The sequence below is a fragment of the Crocodylus siamensis genome, chromosome 3, assembly GCF_052110815.1.
Source record: "Crocodylus siamensis isolate JL-2025a chromosome 3, ASM5211081v1, whole genome shotgun sequence".
Lineage (NCBI taxonomy): Eukaryota > Metazoa > Chordata > Crocodylia > Crocodylidae > Crocodylus > Crocodylus siamensis.
The window spans coordinates 47,590,205-47,611,912 of NC_143397.1; the positions used below are offsets into that span (position 1 = coordinate 47,590,205).

A 21,708-nucleotide genomic window follows, 5' to 3' on the forward strand; every position below is an offset into this window, starting at 1 on the left:
AAGATGTTTGAAGCAGTCGGTAGGGGACTGCATAACATCTGGACTCCAAGGACTGCCTGTGCATGGGCTTAGTTAAACTGCTGTTCACCAATGTTATAATAAAGTTGAAGCCTTTTTAATTCTAACATGTCTATCCTCATCCAAGCATGCACTTGGCAAATAATCAGACTGTCACAGGGTGCTTTTTTGTGTTCCTTGAACTCAAAAACTGCTTTGAAGTTTAAAATGAAAGTTGGGAGACTTAAATTAATGATGTGGACTAAATCCTTTTGCTGGAGAAGTAACGGGATTGAGGAAGGAACGGAGACATGGACACTACTCATACCTTTCCCTCTGTACTTAAAAATAAGAAAGTTAATAAGGTCTGAAAATCAGTTATGACAAAAACAACAAACGCACTGTACTTTGTTCTAAAGTTGCTGAGTACTTTAAACAATTTATTGTACATGTGGAACCTCTGGACCTTTAAAAGAAACCTTGAAAAGGGCCAACTGGATTCAGTAGAGCCTAAAGGGGGGTGAGTGAGTGAGTGAGTGAGTGTGTGTGTGTGTGTGTGTGTTAAAAATGGCAAACAGCTCAAAGGTAAGAGATTACCCTATTTTAGAGGGACTTGCCTCTAAATTAATAAAGGGTTATTTATTTTTCATTTATTATGAATGTATTTATTTATTGTGAGCTTATTGTCAGTCATTTCACTGGCCTTATGAATCCTTTATAAAGGGGAAGGCTAGCCATGGTACTATCAAGACCCAAGACAGTAAGTCTCATATGGGTTCTGCAGATAGCCCATATAGGACACATATACACTGAATACTCTGAAGAGCTAAATAGGTTTTTATGGTGCATGGACCTTGTGGTAGCCCTCTGAATAGGTGTAATTCCATCCATAGAGAATGTAAATTTGGTCAAACTTTGTAAGCACAGTGCTACCAAACAGCAATAAAAAATCATTAGGACATAATATTACAAAATTTCTCTAAGCCTTGATCAGTAGGAGTATTGCTTCTGAGGGAAGAGCCATTTTAAAATATTATGAAAGCTCCACAAAAACTCTGGTGATAGTTATTGTTAAATACACTCTATCAGAGCATCTCCAGGAGATATCTCCCTGACCACCTGCTAAGTTAACTTGAATCTGGAGGGGATCTAGGACAGAAGTTCTATAAACTGATTTAACCTAAACCAGTTCAGTCTGATACGACATCCATCCAGATTTATCTTAAATCGGTTTTGGCCATTTTGAAAACAATTTTTGTGCACTGAAATTTTGTAGTGTTACAGATCTGAACTGGTTTCCGATTGCTTAAACCCGTTTATGTGTAATTTCCATACCTAGCTTAGCAAACCTAACTTCAGCTCATTTATTCTATTCACAGCATCTGATGAAGTGAACTTGGATTCATGAAAGCTTTTGCTCCCTCTCTCTCTCGATATATATATATATTACTTAGTCTATGAAACTGCATATCCACCCTGCCTTCCAAATGACTTCAGACTAACACAGCTAACTATATCTCTCTTGTACTGAGACAAAGTATACTGAAAGTTATGCTGGTTTCTTTTGTAAGGTGCTGTACTCTTTGCTAAATCATACACCCACAGAAGCAATTGATGCCTATACCAGTTTAGTTCTTTGGCATGACTGTCATTGTCTACATAATAAAACAGTAGTAAAATAAATAATCCCGTTTTATAAAATGTCCTACTTCAGTGCTGAAGCAACATACTAACATTCAGCAAAATAAAAGCAATTCAGAAATATTGAAAACCATCTTCTTGCTGCTTAACAAACATCACCATAGAGGCAGTTAAAAAAAAAATAGGAAAGGGTAAAAGAAGGTAATGAATGTAAGGTCAACAGTAGTCAACCTTTAAAGGTTAAGATACGTTTCTAAAAGTCATCTCAAATGGACAGGACTGATCTCATTCTCTGAGATGCATAATAACAAAAACTTAATTGCCCACTTAGGACATTGTAACAGGATCTCTAAACATTGCATGGCTAGGGACAAAACAAAATTCAAGGAGAAAATCTTAAAAACAGGAAAGGTCCACACCATTAGGGGCTTTAAAAAACAAATCGTACCCATATGTAATCAATCTACCAATTCCTAAGCAGCTGTTATAAAGAACACATATAATGAACAATGTGATAATGGTACCTCCTATCACCCAGTGTGCTGCTTCCTTTTGCAAGTACCAGAAAGTCTTTTTAAGAAGACATTACAGCAATTGAGCCTCACAGGGACATGCCAGTAGATGGGAATAGATAAGGGCACAGGTTTTTAAAAGGGATACATAAGGCTATAGAGTTAATTGCAGAATCTGAGAAACAGCTTTCAGTGGTAAGTGTTGTTAAAAGTGATGTCAAATGTCTTTATTTACATGATCCACTAAGTTCAGAAAAGTGCCCACAATAAATCAGCGAAGAGAAAGAAAACATTTTTATCATTATGGTCTATGTATACCATTAAGGCTTCTGTTTTTCTAAGGATGATGACAAGGTTGCCATGACACATCCAAGCAGCATTATTGTCCCTAGGGTAAAGATTGAACTTACGTAGTCCATGCAGCCAGGGTTATACACTTTCAAATATGGACAAAGACAGCTAAAAAAGGTGAAGAGAGACTGTGGGCAAGTAGTCATGGAGAGAATTCATTTCTACCCAAAGAAGGAGGTGTATGGTACAAAAACAGGTTGCTTCCCTCCCCTCTCGTTAATCACCATTCACTTTACATCTCTCTACCACTTCCACTTTACTACTCACCTTTGCTTTAAAGGTCCTTTCCTCCTATTATTCCAACTCTTATATGCTATTAAGATGTTAAACCCTTCACTTCCAGTACATCAAGTATACTACCGTCATTCATTTAGTTTTCAAAAAAGTACCGTCATTATCATCATCCATTTAGTTTTCAAATAAGTACCTTCATGTTTTCTCTCCCTTATCAGTCTTCTAAATACAAGAAATTTCTTTAAAACATCTACAAACCCTGTTTATTGCCCTTCTTCAAATCTCTCCTTAACATTTTTCTGTGTGATGTCTACAAAAACTTTACAATGGCTACCAAGTTAGTATGCTGAAACCACTGCTTCTCATGCTGACCTGTATGTCTTACAGTTACTTTGGGCTTTAAATGTGTACCTTGGGCTTCAAATGTGTTGAGACACACTGGTGAAGCAGTTGCCTTTCAACACTTGTAGAAAAGTTGCATATCTTCTAAATAGCTTCTGACTATTTTCCTGATTTGGCTCTAGGACATGACTTAACACCCTGAAACTAAAGTCTTTTGTTAGCAGAGGTGGAAAAAGATCCAAAGTCTGCAGGACAGGGGGTTCTGGTTTGGTTGGCAATGAGTAGGGAACCATTTGTGTATACTAGGGGTTTTCAACCTTTTGAATCATTGTACCCCACTCCAGCCAGCCGTGGAGCAGCATACCCCTGGCCGCTGAATGTGGAGATGGTGGCGCATGGCAGGATGTGGAGTGGTGGCTGCTGCCGTGTGTGAGCTTCCCCCCCTCCCTGCATCTGGCTATGTGGGGGGCACCTGTGCAGCAGCACAGGTTCATGTGTGGTGGCACTCCATCCCCGCTCTCCCGCCCACCCAACCGTGTACACCATAGGGCCTTCTCGCGTACCCCACGTTGAGAACCCCTGGTGTATATCACAGTTTTCTAAAGTCCTGTTTGCAAGCTACCTTGTACTGTTACTCTTTGGGTTCAGATCCAACTTCAGCCTCCTTTCATAAGCTGGATTTCTCCTGGTGCTTCTTCCAGGTACCAGAAGACTAGTGTTCAAAAAATAATATATAGAAACCATTTTGCATTTGCCCTCATATTACACCAATGACTGATCAAAATGTAAACGAGATTCAAATACTTCAGTGCAACAGCTGATATCGTTTGAGACTGCACTCAAGCAGACATTTCAAAATATATATTTTAAAACCAGACATTACCCAATTGGGTTGGGCTCTGAACCAGAAATGCTTTTAAAGATAAGTTATTAACCTTGATATTATTTTGTGCTTTTTTAAGAGTAGCAATCTAATACTTTAGAGCAAGGTTCTTCTTAATCAATTAAATCACTATAAGAAAAATGACCCAAGGTCTCAGTACATTGCAAATTAGTGCAATATGTTCTGATACCAAACTGAGAATCATTGCTGCTATACATCTCAACTAGAACAGCAACTGGACTTTTTTCTCTTTTGATGCATAATTCCATGTCTAAACTGTAATTGTTCAGACATGTAATTAGTTATAGCAGTATCAATGTTTTATCTTTAATAGTTGGGTTTTTCCATCCTCCTGTAGCAATTGCAGTGGTTTGTTTTTTCTCTCTTTTTTTCTCTTCTCTTTGTTTGCCCTGTACTTTCCCCAAACAACCTAGAAGTTCCCAAACAATCCATAACTTGCGTTTTGATGCCCTTTTCCTGTAAAATATAAAATAAAATAAAGACAAATATATTCTACTGCCAGCAACTCAATGTCGAACTAAATCTGTTGATTCAGTAGTTTCATTCCCAGCAGTGCCATCTATTGGGAAACTCATTAAAATAATTTGAACATTGTTTGATTACTAATATATATTTCAATTTGGATTGAGGGAAATACAGTCCTTCCAAGGGGTGATCAAAGTGTACAGAGAGAGAAAAGTGTGTTAATTGTTAAAACTGAAGGTCTAAAACAATTTAACATCTCCAATTTTGAATCAATTTACTTTGTTAGAATAAATGTAGAAAAATGAAGTTGAACAAAAATTCATATGCTGGCTGGACACTAAGAACGAAAAGCCTGAACACTGATATTGATTTTATGGCATAATATAATCTACCTGATTCCTGAAATTCTTTCTTAACACTGGAGGTGATAATGACCCCCCCTCCCTTTTGATAGGTCTTGATCTCCCATTAATCAAACTTCTTTTCTTCTGCTAATTGTTTGTCTGTTCCCCCTGGGAATTTCTCCTCTCTCCAATTTCGCAGCCCAACTCATGTTTTTAATAATTGCTGTGTCTGCTTCTGGCCTCAGACCTGATGAAGAAAACGTCTTGCAATCAAAAGCTTGTCTAACTTTATCATAACCATGCAGTTGATTCAATAAAAGATATCACCCCAAAAATCCTTGCCTCTTGTAGAAAAACTGAGAGACTTAGGAGCCTCCTGTGAAGAGGACATGGCAGGAGAGGGAATGGATGATTTCTTCAGAGCTTAGATTAACTACATCTTTATTTCATTTTGAAAGTGTTGAGTGTTGTTTCACTATGTTTAGGGCTCATTCTGTCTGCACAGAACACCAAGAATACTAAGATTTATAAGAAAATGAAGATGACAGAACCCAGGCCAAAATGTTGTGGCTTCATATAAGTTATGTTCTGAGAATGGTGACCAACCACAGACTTCACTAACAGGGGGCCAGAACTCAGTTCATATCAGTTTTCCATTACAGCACAGTTTTTTTTTTGCAGAAGCATTCTCCCTCAACAGAGGCAGCAATAAACTGCCAAAAAAGTCAAACTGCCTTCTGAAGCAGACAAACAATTCAAAGTAAATTTGAATAATAAGAACATAATTACTAGGGAGTATACAATAAAGAAAAATTGAAGGGATGCAAACTCTTATGCTTCAATTTAGAAGTCAAACTGTAACTGCAAAATTAAGAAGCAGCTCTCCCTTTTGGTAACTTATTTCAGAGTCATCCAATCCAAGGTTTCCTTTACTCCACCCTCTGATGCATTGGTAGTAGCCACTCACAGGCTAGGGACAGCCATTATAGTTTAAGTGATCAGAAACTGGTTTAAACCTGTAACAGAACATAAGTTCAGTGCACATAAACCAGTTTCAAAATGGCCAAAACTTGTTTAAAATAAACCTGGTTGAATGTAGTATCAGGCTTAACTGATCTGAGTCAAACTAGTTTATGCAACGTCTGTCCAAGACCCCTTCCTGGTTAAGCCAGAGTCCCCCAGCTGATGCTTTGCAGCCCTGGGCAGGGTGGTGCTTTCTGCTCCAGAACAAGGCTGGCCCCACCTCTCTGCTCTCTAGCCCAAGTAGGGGTGGGGCATGGCCAGACAGTGGCCTGCCATGGCCCTCTCAGGTGAAGGCGGCGGGGAGGAGGGGTGTTATTCCCCACTCTTCTCCCAGGGGACCCCAGCTGGAATCTGCCTGGCCAGGGGTGTAGCAGCCCATCAGGCATTTCCTTCCCTCCCCTCACCTGGCACAGTGCGGGGCGGGGGGAATGGCCAGCTGCCTTCAGCAAACAGGGACAGAGTGGACTTTATTCCCCACCCTCCAACTTGTCCCACCCACACCACACTAGCCAGGGACAGAGCCTGCTGAGCATATAGATGGGGGAGCAGCTTCTGACCATTGGCCCCTTCTACCTGCTGGACAGCAGGGCTTGTGCAGGCCCTGGCCCCCAGAGCCATGCACAGCATGGACTCACCCCGTCAGACCTGAGCCCTATACTTGCAGCAGCTGGGCACTGAGCGGGGTGTGCCCTCCTCACAGTTCCCCTACCCAGTGGTGGGGTTGAAGCACAACCCCGTGTACCAGGTGTCAGGAGCTATCCCTGCAGCTTCCCTGCTGCTGGTGCTGTCACCCTGCCATCAGGGAAAGCCTGCCCTGTTCTTACTGGTAGAAGCCACAGGCGCTGGGCAGGCAGATGGTGGTGGCAGCAAAGTGGTAGGGGTAGCACTCCACGCGGGCCATGCTACACCTCTGCCTTCACCACAACTTGCTACAGGCATGGCCAGATGCCATCCCAGCCCCGTTTAGGCTAAGGGATCAGGGAGGGGGTTAATTTCTCCCTCCATTCCCTCTCCCCCCATGGATCACAGCTGGGATTTGCCAGCCCTGGCTGCACCTCCATGACTTGCCCACAACCAGGCAGGGAGTTAATTCCTCTCTCTCTCCTGCTAGGGACCACCGGGGTTTGGCCACTGCCTCTGAGGCTTGCCTGCAGCCAGGCAGGGAGGGGGTTAATTCTGCAGTGGTCCTGGTCCCAGTGTGGGGGGAGGGGAAGAGGAGGCAGGGGAAGGAATTAACTCCCTCTCTGCCTGGCTGTGGCAGTGGCCAAACCCCAGAGTTCCCCAGAAGCAGAGTGGGAATAACCCCCTTCCCTGTCCCCTTACCTAAGGAGCCCTGCCTGCTGGCCTCCAGCCACACCCTCACCCAGCAGCAAGTTATTACCCACCCAGCAGAGATTATTCCCCCTCCTTCTGGTGTCTGGTGGAGGGAACAGGAGGGGGCTTATGCCACTGCTTGCCCCACACACACAGCAATCAGCAGTGGCAGTCATGGTGGGCAGACCCCACTGCAGTCCCCCAGGGGCAGAGAGGGGAATAACCCCCATCCCTACCCCCTCCCTCACTGCTGCACCAGCCATGCCTCACCACAGCAGCAACGAGGGGGGAGCACCAGGAAGACCCCAGCTCGGGTCCGTGCCAGTGGGATGGGGAAGGGGTAAACCCCTTCTGACCAGTTCACACCAGGCTACTGCTGGGGTCTGGCCACAGTCCCCACATCCCTCAGCTTCCTTGCAGCTGAGGGCCTGCTCTGGTGCCCCTCAGCTTCTGGCCTGAACCTCTGCAGGCATGTGCCTGCATTTTGTGAATATATGTTCACTTCCAAATTGGTTCAAGCTAGGCAGGTTTAGACTAACCTGGAAAGATTGAATCGATTCACACTCTGGTTTTTTAAATCAATTCACACATGGGCTTTTTGAATGTCTGTCCCTAGCCTTACTGACAGCTTCCCAGACGATATGGACCATTGATTTCACCTGATTTCTTACAGTTTAGATACTCAAAAATTTGAAATTTGTTATCAAATTAATTACAGCTCTCAGCGTTGTACTTTGTGGTAAATGTTATGAAAATGGGACGGCTCATAATATGAGCAACGGTTCTTTAGAAGTTGATATGCACTCTTTCTTAACACCCCAAAAATGTCATCTAACCTTCAGACACCAAAGTACAATGCTTATCCCTATTATCCAACCCATATAAACATTTTTTTAAAGTAGTGGGTTTTTATTAGAAATTCTATTTTTTTGACAGTACCATTTATAGGTTGTAACTCTATAAAATATTGGTATATTTATTTCCCAGAAAGTCATTTCTATATCTTGTTGGCTAATTTAAAACAGTAGGATATATGGCCTGCTCTAGTATGCCAGATGAATATTATGTGCCTCTTGTGGCAAGACACCACCTTTGTTTCTCCCCAAAATCTCTGTGCTGTGACAATTTGATTAGGATGGGCCCAGGAAAGGAGACACACCTTTACCCTATCTCTTTAGGTAACCTGAGCTGGCTACATTCCTGAGGGCGGGGGGGAAACCTGCTCCCTCTACAGGGATCAGGTGCTGGCCTCCATTGGACCAGGTGAATGAGGTCACAGAGGCTATATAAGGTAAGACTGCCCAGGAGGAGGGGGCAGCAGCCATGCGGGGGACTCAGAGAGGAGCTTTACTATCTGAAACTGGCTCTCTCCCCTGTAACTCATGAGCTAGGAATGGTCTGCCTCCAGAGGGAATCTCCAACAGCCTCTGGATGATGCTTGTGAGTAAGTTACTCGAGATCTGGTTAGATATATAGCTGGCAGTAACTCAAATGCATGATCAAAAGGCTACCTCAGCCAGACTGTTTTGCTCTATGGGATTTCTATGATATCGCTCCACTTGTACCCTATTTTCACCCTACCCCCTGCAATCAATAAAGTTTTCCTTTGTGACTGGTGTAGGAGACTTATTGAGGGTTGGGTCTAAATTAGGCATAAGAGGCCCCTTAGGTCTCTGGACTAAAAGGGACTTTCCTTTTTGGCCCCCGACTTGGGGAAGTGCCCCAAGTGCTTGTACTTGGTCGAGTACCCATAGGACTATTAGGCCTGTGTTTCCCCGAGGACACAGGGCCGAGACAGTCCCTTCTTGGGGTGGTGGCAGCTTATGTTACCCCCAGGCTAATGAGTGTGCTCCAGGAAGGGGATCGGGGGACGGGAGGCACCCCTAGGGAGGCACTCGGAGCCTGGAAGGTGGTTGTGTGCAGTGAGGTGGGTAGCTCAATGCAGGAGCACCCCCTACTGGCCCGCCACACCTCTAGAGACTGACACTAGTAAATTGCAGCCCCAAATGAAAGCTTTTCAAACAACAGAGTAAATTCAGACTAATATTGTTTTCCCTATCATTAAACTATTTGCTATGATCCAGAACTGCTTTTTTAAGTGAGAATCCCCAAATATTAGTCGTTTACAACACATGGCGCCACAAAGCCAAAAGCAATTTTCTGTAATGATGATTACTGTCTAGGTCAATCAGCAGGAGTTGGTGAAAATATGAAGAAATTACTCGTGGGAATTATTAAAATTTTGGTCATAAGACAACCTATTTCTTCCTTAGATCAATTGTTATTTAAGCTTACTAGGGTCTAGATTTTGCCATAGGTATAGGAATTATGTAAGAGGGGAAAGCAAGGGATCACACAGCAACAGGAGCCTCAGGGAGAGGTTCTAGCAGTTTGGTACTTCTTTAGGGTGCTCCTAGGCAGCGTACACCAGATCTTTTTGCTGTTCCACCCTTGTTAACATGCATGGCGCCTTCTTTCCTTGGTTCCTTGTCTAAGCCACATCCTATGATGAAACCAAGATCCCCAAGTGACCCTTTCCTCATATCTCATTGTTCTCAAAAGCACTGTCTCCAAAACAGAGAAGGCAGAAAAAGTAAATGACTGGAACCTCCATTGGAGTTGTCTACCAAGTGGACAACAACAAGAAAGAGGCCCATATTTTTAAAGATACTTAGTCACCCACCTCACATTGAAATAACCAAAAATTAGGTACCTAATAGTCTTAAAAATCTCTCCTTAAGATTAACTTTTAATGTGGATGGCCAGGCCACTAGTCCATCAGGTCTGTAAGAATAAGAAACATTAAGAGACAATATTTTTGGCCAGTAAATGTAAAGAACCCTAGAATTCAACAACCCACCAACGGAATGGCTGAAAAGAAAAGATTTTCTAGCAACAGAACATGATTCAGCAGACCTAGGTTGCACCTACCTCTCAGGCTAAATCCTCCCAGCTGCTGAGATAGAAACATAGTCACACTAGGGATTTGGTGCTTTAAAGCTATTTTCAAAGTGCTAATCAGCATTGTTTTTTCAGAACCTCCTTTCTCAGGTGTTGCAAAAGTAATTGAAAGTATGTCAGTCTCCAAGTGACCTCTCTTGCATCTATCAACTTTATGCCACACTGTGGACTAAGTGCACATTCTCTACCCTGCCATATAGAGTCCACCATCCAAGAGGAATGTTTAGGAAGAACCTTAGCAGATCTTTTATCTTAGAACTACTCAGGACAAAAAATGCTTGAAGATTCTTATTTAACAACTGGAGACCTAAAAAACCAGAAGAAATCCTGAACCAGGGAGCCATTTCTAAGCAAGCTGCCTCAGTGCCTTAAGCTTTCTTCAACTTTCCTATTTCTGGTTCATAACCACAAATTAAACATATCACTTCCAAACAGACGGGGCCCTTAGAAGAACAGTAGGAAATCTATGCCTTGTTTGTGATGCACATTAAGTGCTTCCAGAAACAACTGAAGCCTGGTCACTTGATAGTTCACATTCCTGTCTTATTTCACCCAGATTAAACAATTGATATGTTACAAAAAGAGGAAAAGATGATTTTTTTAGACAGTAATGACCAGGACCAGCCTCACTTTGCTAGAAGTGCAACAGGCAGTGACCTCGATAAAAGCAGAACTCTAAATTGCTTATGACTTTCTCTATGACCAGCTGTAAACTTATGGAAGATTGAACAGAAATGAGGTTTTCAGCATCCATAGATACTGTATTCCCTAGAGTTACTTAGCTTGACATGTACACTAAAATTGAACTGCTTTTGCTACTGTGTATCTTATTCAAAACTTCATTTTAGAAGAATTATGCATCTCAGAAGCACAAGTGATATAGAAATGGTATAACTGGTATTATGGTACCCCATTTATTGTCTCCCAGCATGAGTATATTGGACTGCTCTATGCTTCCGCTGTCTCCCCTTTGGGACTACAAACAGAAAGGACCAGATCACAAACATCTCAAATCTACTCCAAACAGGGTATGTCTACATGTTCACTAATGCACTGTAGTTACTGTGCATTAAGTTTAGTGTTTGGATAACCAAATACTAATCAACGCACAGTAGTTGGCATTCCTGTGCAGGAGCACCAATGCACAAGTTTTTACAGACACTAACTGCACAGTAGCCTAATACTACTGCGCAGTAGTGTATTAGCACGGGTTTTTCCCAGCACGCTACCGTGCAATGTTATTAGGCTACTGTACAGTTAGAGTCTGGTTTAGATGCACCCACAGGACAAAAAATTGAGGATTACGTTTTGTAAACGTGACAGCTGACCATCTTAGGTCCCTCTTGGATCCTGTGCTGAGTATCATTAGGCCAAACCAAAGACAGTCAATTCTGATTAGCGTATGACTGAATGTAAAGTGGCCAATAACTTCACTTAGGGCAAGCAATTTTAAGTATTTCTAAATTGTATGGCTGAGTTACCCCAGCTGAGGACATATAAGTAGAACATTTAGGCTGGTGAAAGTGTAGGTTTTACTACTTGACCTGCTGGTATGCTCTTTCTGGCCAGATTTCCAAACCCCACAACTGGAATATAAAGACATGTGGGGATAGTGTGTACAGCAACTGAAAAGTTATCCTCAAGATATCTGTTGAAAGTATATTACTCTGTCGATATTAAAGAGTGGATAAATAGAGGAGGATATCTATAGTGAAACTGCACTGGCAGGGGGATGGACAAGATGATTCAACAGGTCTTTTTTCAGCCTCTTACATCTTTGGTTCTGTAATCAAAAAACTTAAGTACTTAAGTACATGAAGTCTGAATAATTTTATTCACCTTTGTCTTGAACCATTAGGTCCGCCTTCTGCTGAGCCAGTTTTCTTTACAACTACCTTACCCTACCATGTCCAATTTTACTTAGCCTGAATCGTGAGAGAAAGGAAGATTTCATTACATGACCTGTAATGGAGGATATGTTTTAGAACAACAGGAGTACTATAGAACTCTTGATGGGAGTACTCATGATGGGAGAAGATGCAGGCCAATTTTTCCTTTGCAATCTCATACAGCACGCATTGTATTTTAGGAACCTGATCTAACAATACATGGTTTCCTATGTAATGAACTGTTTGAAAGGCAGGAAATGTGGATGGCCCTGATTTGTTCTTAATCTTGATTTACTGTACTTGTGAAATGCAGAACAAAGAGACAGCACTGCAGAATAAAGAGCCAATATCACTTGTCCAGAGATGCAAAAATCTTCCTCTAGTGAATATATGATTTTCTGACCTGCCTCTTGCTCAAGCAAAAGAAAACAAATGCATCTGTTCTAAGTAAACAGAGGCAGAACATGCTGTAGGAATGTGCCCTTACCATGTCACACATTTAAAAAAGGATAATTTGAATAGTTATATTTGCAATAAAGATAATTTATAAATAATTATAATTTAATATTAAATTAAAATATTTTTATTATTTAATACAGCTATTATAGTGTTCTAGTAATATTTGCAGGTATACAGAAGGAGTTTATAAGTTATATGATACTATAAACTACACTTTTAAAAAACCTCTTAAGCCTAATGATCCTTTTTGTGGGAGCAAACAACTAGGCAACTTATAGACTTTATACTCAGTTGCTACAAATCTGTTGTGGGAGGCAGCTTTTCCTGTCCCATAAAATGGGTAGAGGGCTCACTGAACGCATGACTATAGGACTGGAAGGCATCATTCAGGCCATTTTACGCAACTACTGCATTTGTAGACAACCATTTATCTCAAGAGTCCTAAAAAAATGGACATCTTAGTCATAAAGCACATTATGAAAACATCTCCACAAATACCCCACAACATGCTACAAGTAAAATATCATCAGGACAGTCCAGTGCTAGTGCCCTGCGATAGAAATGGCAGAGGACAACGAATACATAAATGGCATGGACAGAAGACTCAAGGAAGAGCACCATTCTGTATACTACAGGAGGCAGCAACTCCCACAGTCCTTGCCAATGTGACCTAAGATAAAAATTCATTCCTGACCCAAATCTGAAGTTGTAGAGAGAGCTTTAGATTATACAATTTTAAAAACCTAACATTACTCAAATTATTTCATATTTACACAAGGCTTGACTCTGAAAACAAGCAATTAAGAGTGGAAGGATGGTTTTGTGTTTGAGATATTCATGTAGGACTTAGGAGAGCTGTGTTCTGATTTGAAGCTCTACCATAGATTGCTTGTGAACTTGGGCACATCACTTGGTCTCTCAGGAGTTGTCTGTCTATATTGTAGTGCCTCTTCTGGAAGAAAAAGTAGTATTTTTTGCACTAAAGAAAGGATTAGACATTTTCCTTTTGCAACTGTTGTTCATTATTTTACTAATTCATTTTTCCTGTATCATTTACAGACAGCTACTTCTTGGACTACTCACTTCAACAGATAGCCTTTTAGGCTAAATAAAGGAGAAAAGATTCTTGCTTTCCATCTTTGGTACAAACCGGGACAAAGGAATTCGGATCCAATCCCAGGAAACAGTTTAGCACATTTATATTTAGACACATGAACAGTTTCATCTGAATGATATGTTACTGATTTTTAATGTACTGCTCATGAACCTAAAGGTAAGCATAGTAAGCTTTGCTAGACTGATCCTTCACTTCCTTTCACAGAGAAGGAATTAAGCCAGCTAGTGAGGACTGGTAAGAGTTTATCTGTGAAAAGGCTCTATCCTCAAAACAAGATCTAGACCACTTAAAAATCAATACGCACCCAAATATTAGTAATTGTTATGGTTTCCACTGTGGGAATCAAATGTTTTATACAATGTCTTATACAAATGTTTGTACCCGAAAGCTTGCAAAGAACAAGTTTTCCAAGTATTTCAGTTGGCCTAATCTAAGACGCTTCAGGAAGAAATGGCTATTAGTCTGGATGTGTCACAGGTTTTGGCAAATGTGGCAATGCCAAGTGTGGACTGTGAAGTGCAGCAATCAAGGTGAAACTCAGGATATAGAGGTTCTTATCATCAGTTGAGTGGGTTTCCTGGATTAGGACCCCTACGTATTGAGCTAAAGTTAATTTGCCTTTATATATGCTTGATATTGCCTTTATAATATCATTTATTGCTTTGTCAATTATTAGTTTGTAACCAATATCCATTTTAGTTTGCCCAACTAACTGTGTAACTTAGCCTTAGTTGAGATTCCATTTTGATTTTTACATTGCTTAGCATACGTATAACTGTCATCTTGTTTTGTGATTTTGTAGGTTAAATACAGTATAAGAGAAGTGGTGTGTATGCAAGCCCTGTGGTATGTCTGGAATGTTTGAAAAGAGGTAATGAAAGAATAAACAGTATGTGTGGAAATGCATATGTTGAGATGGTCTGTCTTGCACCTCAGACTAAAAGGACAGAAATAGCCTTCAGTGATTGAACAGACAAAGGTAACAACAATATGCAAGATCAGCAGTTAAAAATTACAACATACAAAATCATATTTTGTTCCAATGGCCAAAGAGTTGCTGTCAACTGATTGAGAAACTGCAGACCACAAAGCTAGAAGGGTCTGCCAATCATAACATCACAACCAAAGAAGAGGATCATGTCATCAAAGGGACGTGACACAGCAAGACCCATATACTTGTATAGGGAACAATCACTATAAAGATGAACAAAAACAAAGAGGCTTTGGGTCTGTCCTGCACAGAAGAAGCAGCAGCATTAGTATGCATCCGACAAGACCTGGCTTCATCCTGGTGGTTAACTTGGCTGGCCACCAAGCAAACCCGAGCACCTTATGGATTTGTAATATCTTGATATTTGCAGGACTGTCTTTCTGTTTCCTTTTGTATGCATGTGAATAAATGGGGATGTGTGTGCGAGTGTATGAGATAGGAAACACCACCTTTTTATTATTCTTTATTTTATCTTATGTTTTCAATAAATGTGGTGTTGTGCCTTATCCCCTGATAAGATTCTTGCTTGTTTTCATTTCCCATTGTATGCTCTGCGTGCACAACATACGATAGAGTGCTGTTGGGCCAGTTGCTGGATTATTTCGCACTTGGCTCAAGTCAGGCCCTCAATGTTAAACTGGGTAGAGCAAGGGCCTCCTGGCTCTAAGAAGGTCTGGTGATTGAGAATTTTATTGATTTCCATATCTTTATCTTTGTGCGCTTTGGTGTTTTTGTCGATTTGGGAGCTCTTGGCCATCAGAGATGTTACCATGGATCACTAACTGTGTCACATATAGACTAATAGTCACTTCTCCCTGGAGCAATCAACTCTCTTGGATCACAGCACTCATTGATAGTGTAACCACAGTCAATGTGTATAAACCACCTAAAACTCCCTTCACTAACATCCCTATATACCCCACCCAATAATTTAATCTGAAGATTTCAATTGTCAGCACTTGGAGTGGAGCTATCAACATGACTCTCCACATGGCAAAGCACTGGTAGACTGAGCAACTTTGGCAGAACTCACCTTGCTCTATGACTCCAAGCAACACAGCTCCTTCCACTCAGCCAGGTGGAAAACTAATACCAGCCCTGACCTGGCCTTTGCAAGTGCCTAGCTCAACTACTGACTAGGTCTCCCACCTCACTGCAGACATTAAGGCAGCTTCTGAAGAAGGGAGGAACACGGAGCAGTCTTTGTAGACTTATCTGCAGCCTATGACACAGTATGGCAATGAGGCCTCACTCTGAAGCTGCTTCACAAAATCTCCAACAAACATGTGGTCCATTTTTTGCAAGAATTCATCTTCAACTGTACTTCACTCTTCATATTGGAAAAGACATCCAACAGGAGCCCTCTGAAGAACAGCGCACCTCAGGGATCCATCCTAGCGCTCCTGCTCTTCAATATCTACATCTCAGAGTGGCCCCACACAGCAACCAAAAAATACATATACACAGATGACATCTCCCTAATGATCACAGGAAAAAACTTTAAGAACCTGGAACAAGGTCTGACAAAGGACCTCACTACAATGAGCATTTACTTTCAGAACTGGAGACTCAAATTAAACATCACAAAGACAGTCAATAGCACCTTCCACCCCGCCAATGAACTCACCAAAACAACACTGAATGTCAAAGGTGGAACAAACTCCATCCCTTTTAAAAGCCACCCAAAGTATCTTGGAGTCACCCTGGACCACACCCTGACCTACAAGATACATCTTACCCAATTGGCAGCCAAAGTACAACTTGCAACAACCTGCTCCATCGACTAGCTGGCCTCAGATGGTGAGTTAACCTCACCGTATTTCAGATATCCACCCTGGCACTGGGATACTCAACAGCCGAATCGTATGTTCCACTGTGGTGCAGAACTGCCCATACTCACAAAATTGACAGTGCACTCAACAATAGCATGTGACTCATATCTGGCTGCATCTACCCTACCCCTACATCACAGCTCCCATTCATCAGCGGTATTGCTCCCCCTGACATCCACCCTGAGCAGCAATGCCTCTGCCTCCTTTGCCATGCTGAACTAGACCGTAATCATTACCTACATCAGTGCATCTGCTCAGACTCTCCAGTAGGGCAGCACCTCTAACCTAGGAAACCCTTCATTGCCTACCTGCACCACCTGTACTCTGTTTCCAAAGGTTCTTCCCCACACGACTGGGCTACACAACTATGGGAAGAATGATGGGCCTCTGAGAACTGCAGACTCAAAACATTCATCCCAAACCCCTTTGCAAGACCTCCCAGCTTTGATTTAGACAAACTCTCCTGGGTCTACCTCAATAGACTCTGAACTGGTTATGGCTGCTTATCTCATAACATGCATCAAATGGGCCTGACACCAAGTGCCACTTGTGAATGTGGTGCCCCCTCACAGTCTGCAAACAACATAGTTACTGAATGCCCTATCTTCTGTTACCATGGAAACCTCAGTGCCCTTGACAACTCGTCTCGATCCTGTCTCAGCTCTGTCCAATGTGAAATATGATTCTAGCACACTGTTTTTCTCATCCGAAAAAAAAAGTTGGTCTAATAAAATATATCATATTTACTCAAAGAACCTTGCTTGCCTATGTCTTTAGACCAACATGGCTATAACCAACACCCCTTATACCATTCTTTAACTCAGAAGAGAAGTGGCATGCCCTTCCCAAGTACCTTGCAAAGGTTTTCTATGGCCTAGCATGTTGGATGCTGAATTCATGGATACAAATACTGAATTCATTTGCAGCTATAGACAGATTTATGTTAAAAAGTTGGTGTCTTATTGCTGCTTTTATCCTAAATATCGAACATCCACATTCACCCATATCCATAACTAAAAACATTCAGATTCCTTACATCTCAGAAGGAGAGGTTTTTCCTTCTTTTTTCCCCCCCTAGATTACCAGATAATGAAACGATTTCTTTTTAGGTCAATTTCTTATAGAAAAGGATACCGTTTATTTAGTGAGGAAAGGGTATATCAATGTTTCATTTCTAAGATGTTTGTTACTATATAACTATTAAGAACTATACCACTGTTATGGAAAGTACACAGGTACACAGTGCATCATAAAATAATAATTTCATGATCCAAGATAGCGTATGTACTTAAGTGGTGCATGGTATTTAGAAGGGTCTGGATACTGATTTACATTTCTAAGTGTCTTTCAACATAGAGTAGGCACTTTCAATGTGGAAATCTGCAGGGAGTGGGAGATGGAAAGAATAATCATGTCACATTTAAGCACGTATGATTCGTTTCCATAGGCAAAGGTTAGAGATTAACATATTCAGAGTTTAGTTCAGCAATAAATGAAGATTGGTTGGGGTACTAAGTTTCTGGGGGAAGCATTGGCTACTGTGTACAGCAGCAGCCTCTTGTGGTCTAAGAAAAGATATTAAGTAGCGTTTATAAGCAGGGGTGGAAATATGTTTTTTAAAAGCATGTATGTACATATTTAGCTATTTGACTCAATTCTCAATTCAACACATTAAAAAACAGATGCTTTTAAAATGATCTGCTGGCAATATGCTTGTTAAAATCTGATCAGTGAGAATATTAAAATTCATTATGCATTAATTAACACATTATATAAAAGTAAAATGTTTTTGTTTCATCATTTTACAAAGAATTATAGTAAATGCTGAATACCAGGGAGTTTTTGCCTTGGTCTGTGTTGCTGAAAAGAAACTAAATTTATAGGATTATTATTAAATTGATGACATTTTCTGTCTTCACTCCTGAATTCAGTTGGCAGATGTTTTCAAGAACAAAAAATTCTGTCTTATTACAAAACATATTAAGCAGGTTTTTCTGCCATAATGTTTGACATGATGTTTATTGCCCAGACCAAATCAATCCCTTTAACAAGCTTTAAAGTATGCCAGCAAGTATATTATTTCGTAGTTAAAGAAACTTGCAGCATGAAACAATAAGTACTTTGATCTCTCAAGCTCTGCTCTTAATACACTATACAATCTGATAATTACCCATTTCTTTTTATATGCATCTGGTAGGTAAAATATATTTCATCTTGCAATCAGCTTAGGGTCTTTGCTCTTACTTACTCCTATATATCTTGCTTATTTGCATATGTTAGAATTTAAAAAAAATACTTGAAAGAAATGTACATTTGAAAAGGAAGTAGGTAAGGAAACTAGCTTAAATAATCAAGTTAGATTTTTTTTAATCTTGAAAATACTGGATATGCAAGTTAAAACATCACTCTGGCAGCTTAATTTGTTCAGCCAGCACTTACTCATCAGATCACTGTAGGTCTCAGTGACCCTTAGAGAGTATAACTGGAGTTGTCTATTCCCACTAATTAACAGTCTTCAACAGTTTCTCCAATTCGCATGGCACAAATTTTCCTTCAACATTAGAAATTCATGTCTTTTCTTATTACCTATTTGTACTTCAATACATTTATTTTCCATGGCCCACGTGAGAAAACCTTATTTCTGCATTAATATTGGGGCATCTTTTTACCTCCCTCCATATCAGTCTACCCAATGGAAAAATGGATATAACAATTCATTCCTGCCTCACAACTGGGGTCTGCAAAAAAAAAAGCCTTTGCATGACACACTACCGAAATAAACTGTCATTCTATAGTATTTTGGGAGAGTGACAAAGAAATGTAGTTTTCTTCTTTCCTAATCTCATAGAGTAAATAGCAAATGTCTCTACACTGATGCGTTGAACGAAATGTGAAGCAAATTGCCAGACTTCAGAGTCAACAGCATCAGAGCCCATCCTGCTTGAAATTAGACACAGGAATGGACCCACAATGTATGCTATGTAGTTAGACTTATTCTGGTTTTTGCAGATTTTTTTTAAAAAGGAAGTTCAATATGAAGTTTTGAAATATGTATTTTTTGCCAAGAGAACAGTGCATCTTGCAATTCACATGTGCTCTGGGCCAAGCTGCTCAAAGTTAAATTTCATGCCCTGCCATGCAAAGCAGCCATATGTAGAAAGATACCACAGATGAAAAAGAAAGGTGAAAGTGTCCTTTAGAAGTACTGCAAATCCTAACAGCCAATGCCAGATTGCTGGCACAAGCCTTGGGAAGAAAACCCGCCTCTGGATAGTATCACAACATCCATTAACCCACGGGCACACTTTCCAGGTGAACAATAATGCCTCTCAAAGAGGCTGAGTTTGGTTGATGGGCAAACTCAAAAAAAGAAGTAGCGAAGAAAAGCAGTGCCCTTTTGGTTTCTTTCTGTGAACATGTCCTCATTGTTCTGCACCTCCAACTAACAATTTATTTCCTCAAAGTACAATAATGTTGCTTGCTAACTCTTTTCATGGCCAAGGTATGATAGTTTTAACTAGACAGTACAGCTTTTTCCTCTATAAATTATTATTATACTCAACCATAATTACAAGGAACACAAAATTAAAATTAACATGATTTTGACATCTATTTTGCTGGACTTTTATTTATTTCTCACACACATTTTTACTATTTTAACTACACCATGGCATTTCTGACATGTTTTACTGTTGAATAAAAATGCTAACTTTCATAATAAGGGCTTTGAAAACTGCATGAATCTGTCTAGAATGTATAATGCATAGTATGTATATGAAGTAGAATGTGTCAAAGTGCAAATAATATTGTTTGTGCCCCCTGCAGAATTAGAAATCCTTGGGTAGCACTGTTATAACGATCCCATGCTGCTAGCATTACAAAGTGCAAAGGTTCACTGAGTAAGAAAAGAGCAAGGGACAGAGTTTCCTCATTACACCATTCTTGAACTATTCTAGCTTAAATATTTATTAAGATATTAATAACTCTCTCTCTTTATCTGCCTTCAGAAGTTTAGCTGAAATACAATGGATGGCTGCTCATATGAAAACAATACGTTACCAGAAAAAGCTGCTACCACACAAGATGAACACCAATATTTGCACAATATACTATTAATTCAGTAGGTATATGTTAAAAAAATTATCAGGCCATAACTATTGCCTCACAAATATATAGAACAATGTAATGCTACAAATGCATGCATGGAAACCTACATTTTTCCTAAGCTGTACTAGACAGTGTTTCTTATGTACACGCAGACTTATAAAATCATTTTACAAAGACTTCTTTAAATTAGAGTTTGTCTGGTGACATCCAGTTTGGTCCTCTGGGGGTTATTTGAAGTTCCATTTTGAAATTAGAAAGGAACGTTTTGTAACATTTTCAAAATTTCACATTCAATAAATGACAAAAAATATCAATAGAAGGAACAGTCTCTCACTTTGAACAAACTCTTGGGGGTGGTATAAGTGACTGAGGTTTCTCTATCTTTTTAAAAGAAAAGCATAGCATTTATTAATTTAAATATCTCCATTAATTATGAATCCAAAACATAATTTTCCAAATAAGGGCACAAGCTATGTTAAAATGAACTTACTCTGATATACAACTGCACAGTTTCTTTTTCTTTTTGCGGGTTCCGATACTTTTCGTAGAAGTCACGTCGCTTCTTTGTTTCCTTTTGGATTTTATCTTTTCTTTCTCTCTTTTCTGCAGGTTCATCTGAGCTATCAGAAGACTGCTGTACTTGGGCTTTTGTCTTTTCTACTTCAATATAGTTCTCATTGGGATTCAGTACTATTACTCCATAGCCTTCCTGTTTTGGAAAAGAAGAAAAAAAGAAAGAATATGAAAGGAAAGATTTAGTCTTTGAATTTGCTTTCAATTTATTTTACCATTCTTCATATAATGAATGTAAGTGATTTATAAAGTAGACCAAGAACACAGTTCCATTGGTACTATTTTAAGAAGCATTGTATTTCATTTTTGTAATTGAAGGGATAACTATCCATCGGTGGCATTTGTACATGCCTCTTTCTCTGTTTTTATTTGTATGAACTGGTTTTACATTCAAAACACTTTTAAATATGTGTTGTTATTAGCTTTACATTTACAATCAAATATTATCTCTCAAGATTTTTTTCAGAAAGTACTGGAACTAAAAACAAAAGTTGTTAAGAACACCGCATAAATGTTGAGCATAAAACTTTATATCCAGCAAGTAAAACTTTTATAATAGGAAGATTTTTTTTTTAAACAAATTCTCTGGAAACTATTCAATGCAGCTTAAAATAATAGCCCCCTTTTGTATAGCTGACCACCAGCATACAAT

At 40.1% G+C, this 21,708-nt stretch overlaps 1 protein-coding gene across 6 annotated transcripts in view; it reads right to left on the reverse strand.

Moving 5' to 3' along the window:
• The window catches only part of ARB2A (ARB2 cotranscriptional regulator A), a 408,135-nt gene that overhangs the window by 198,244 nt on the left and 188,183 nt on the right, over positions 1-21,708 (reverse strand). For all 6 annotated transcript variants that reach the window (XM_090038271.1, XM_090038274.1, XM_090038275.1 and 3 more), the window contains one exon: positions 20,974-21,192. In XM_090038271.1, the coding sequence (XP_089894397.1) occupies positions 20,974-21,192 (219 nt within the window). The remainder of the gene's footprint in view (positions 1-20,973; positions 21,193-21,708) is intronic.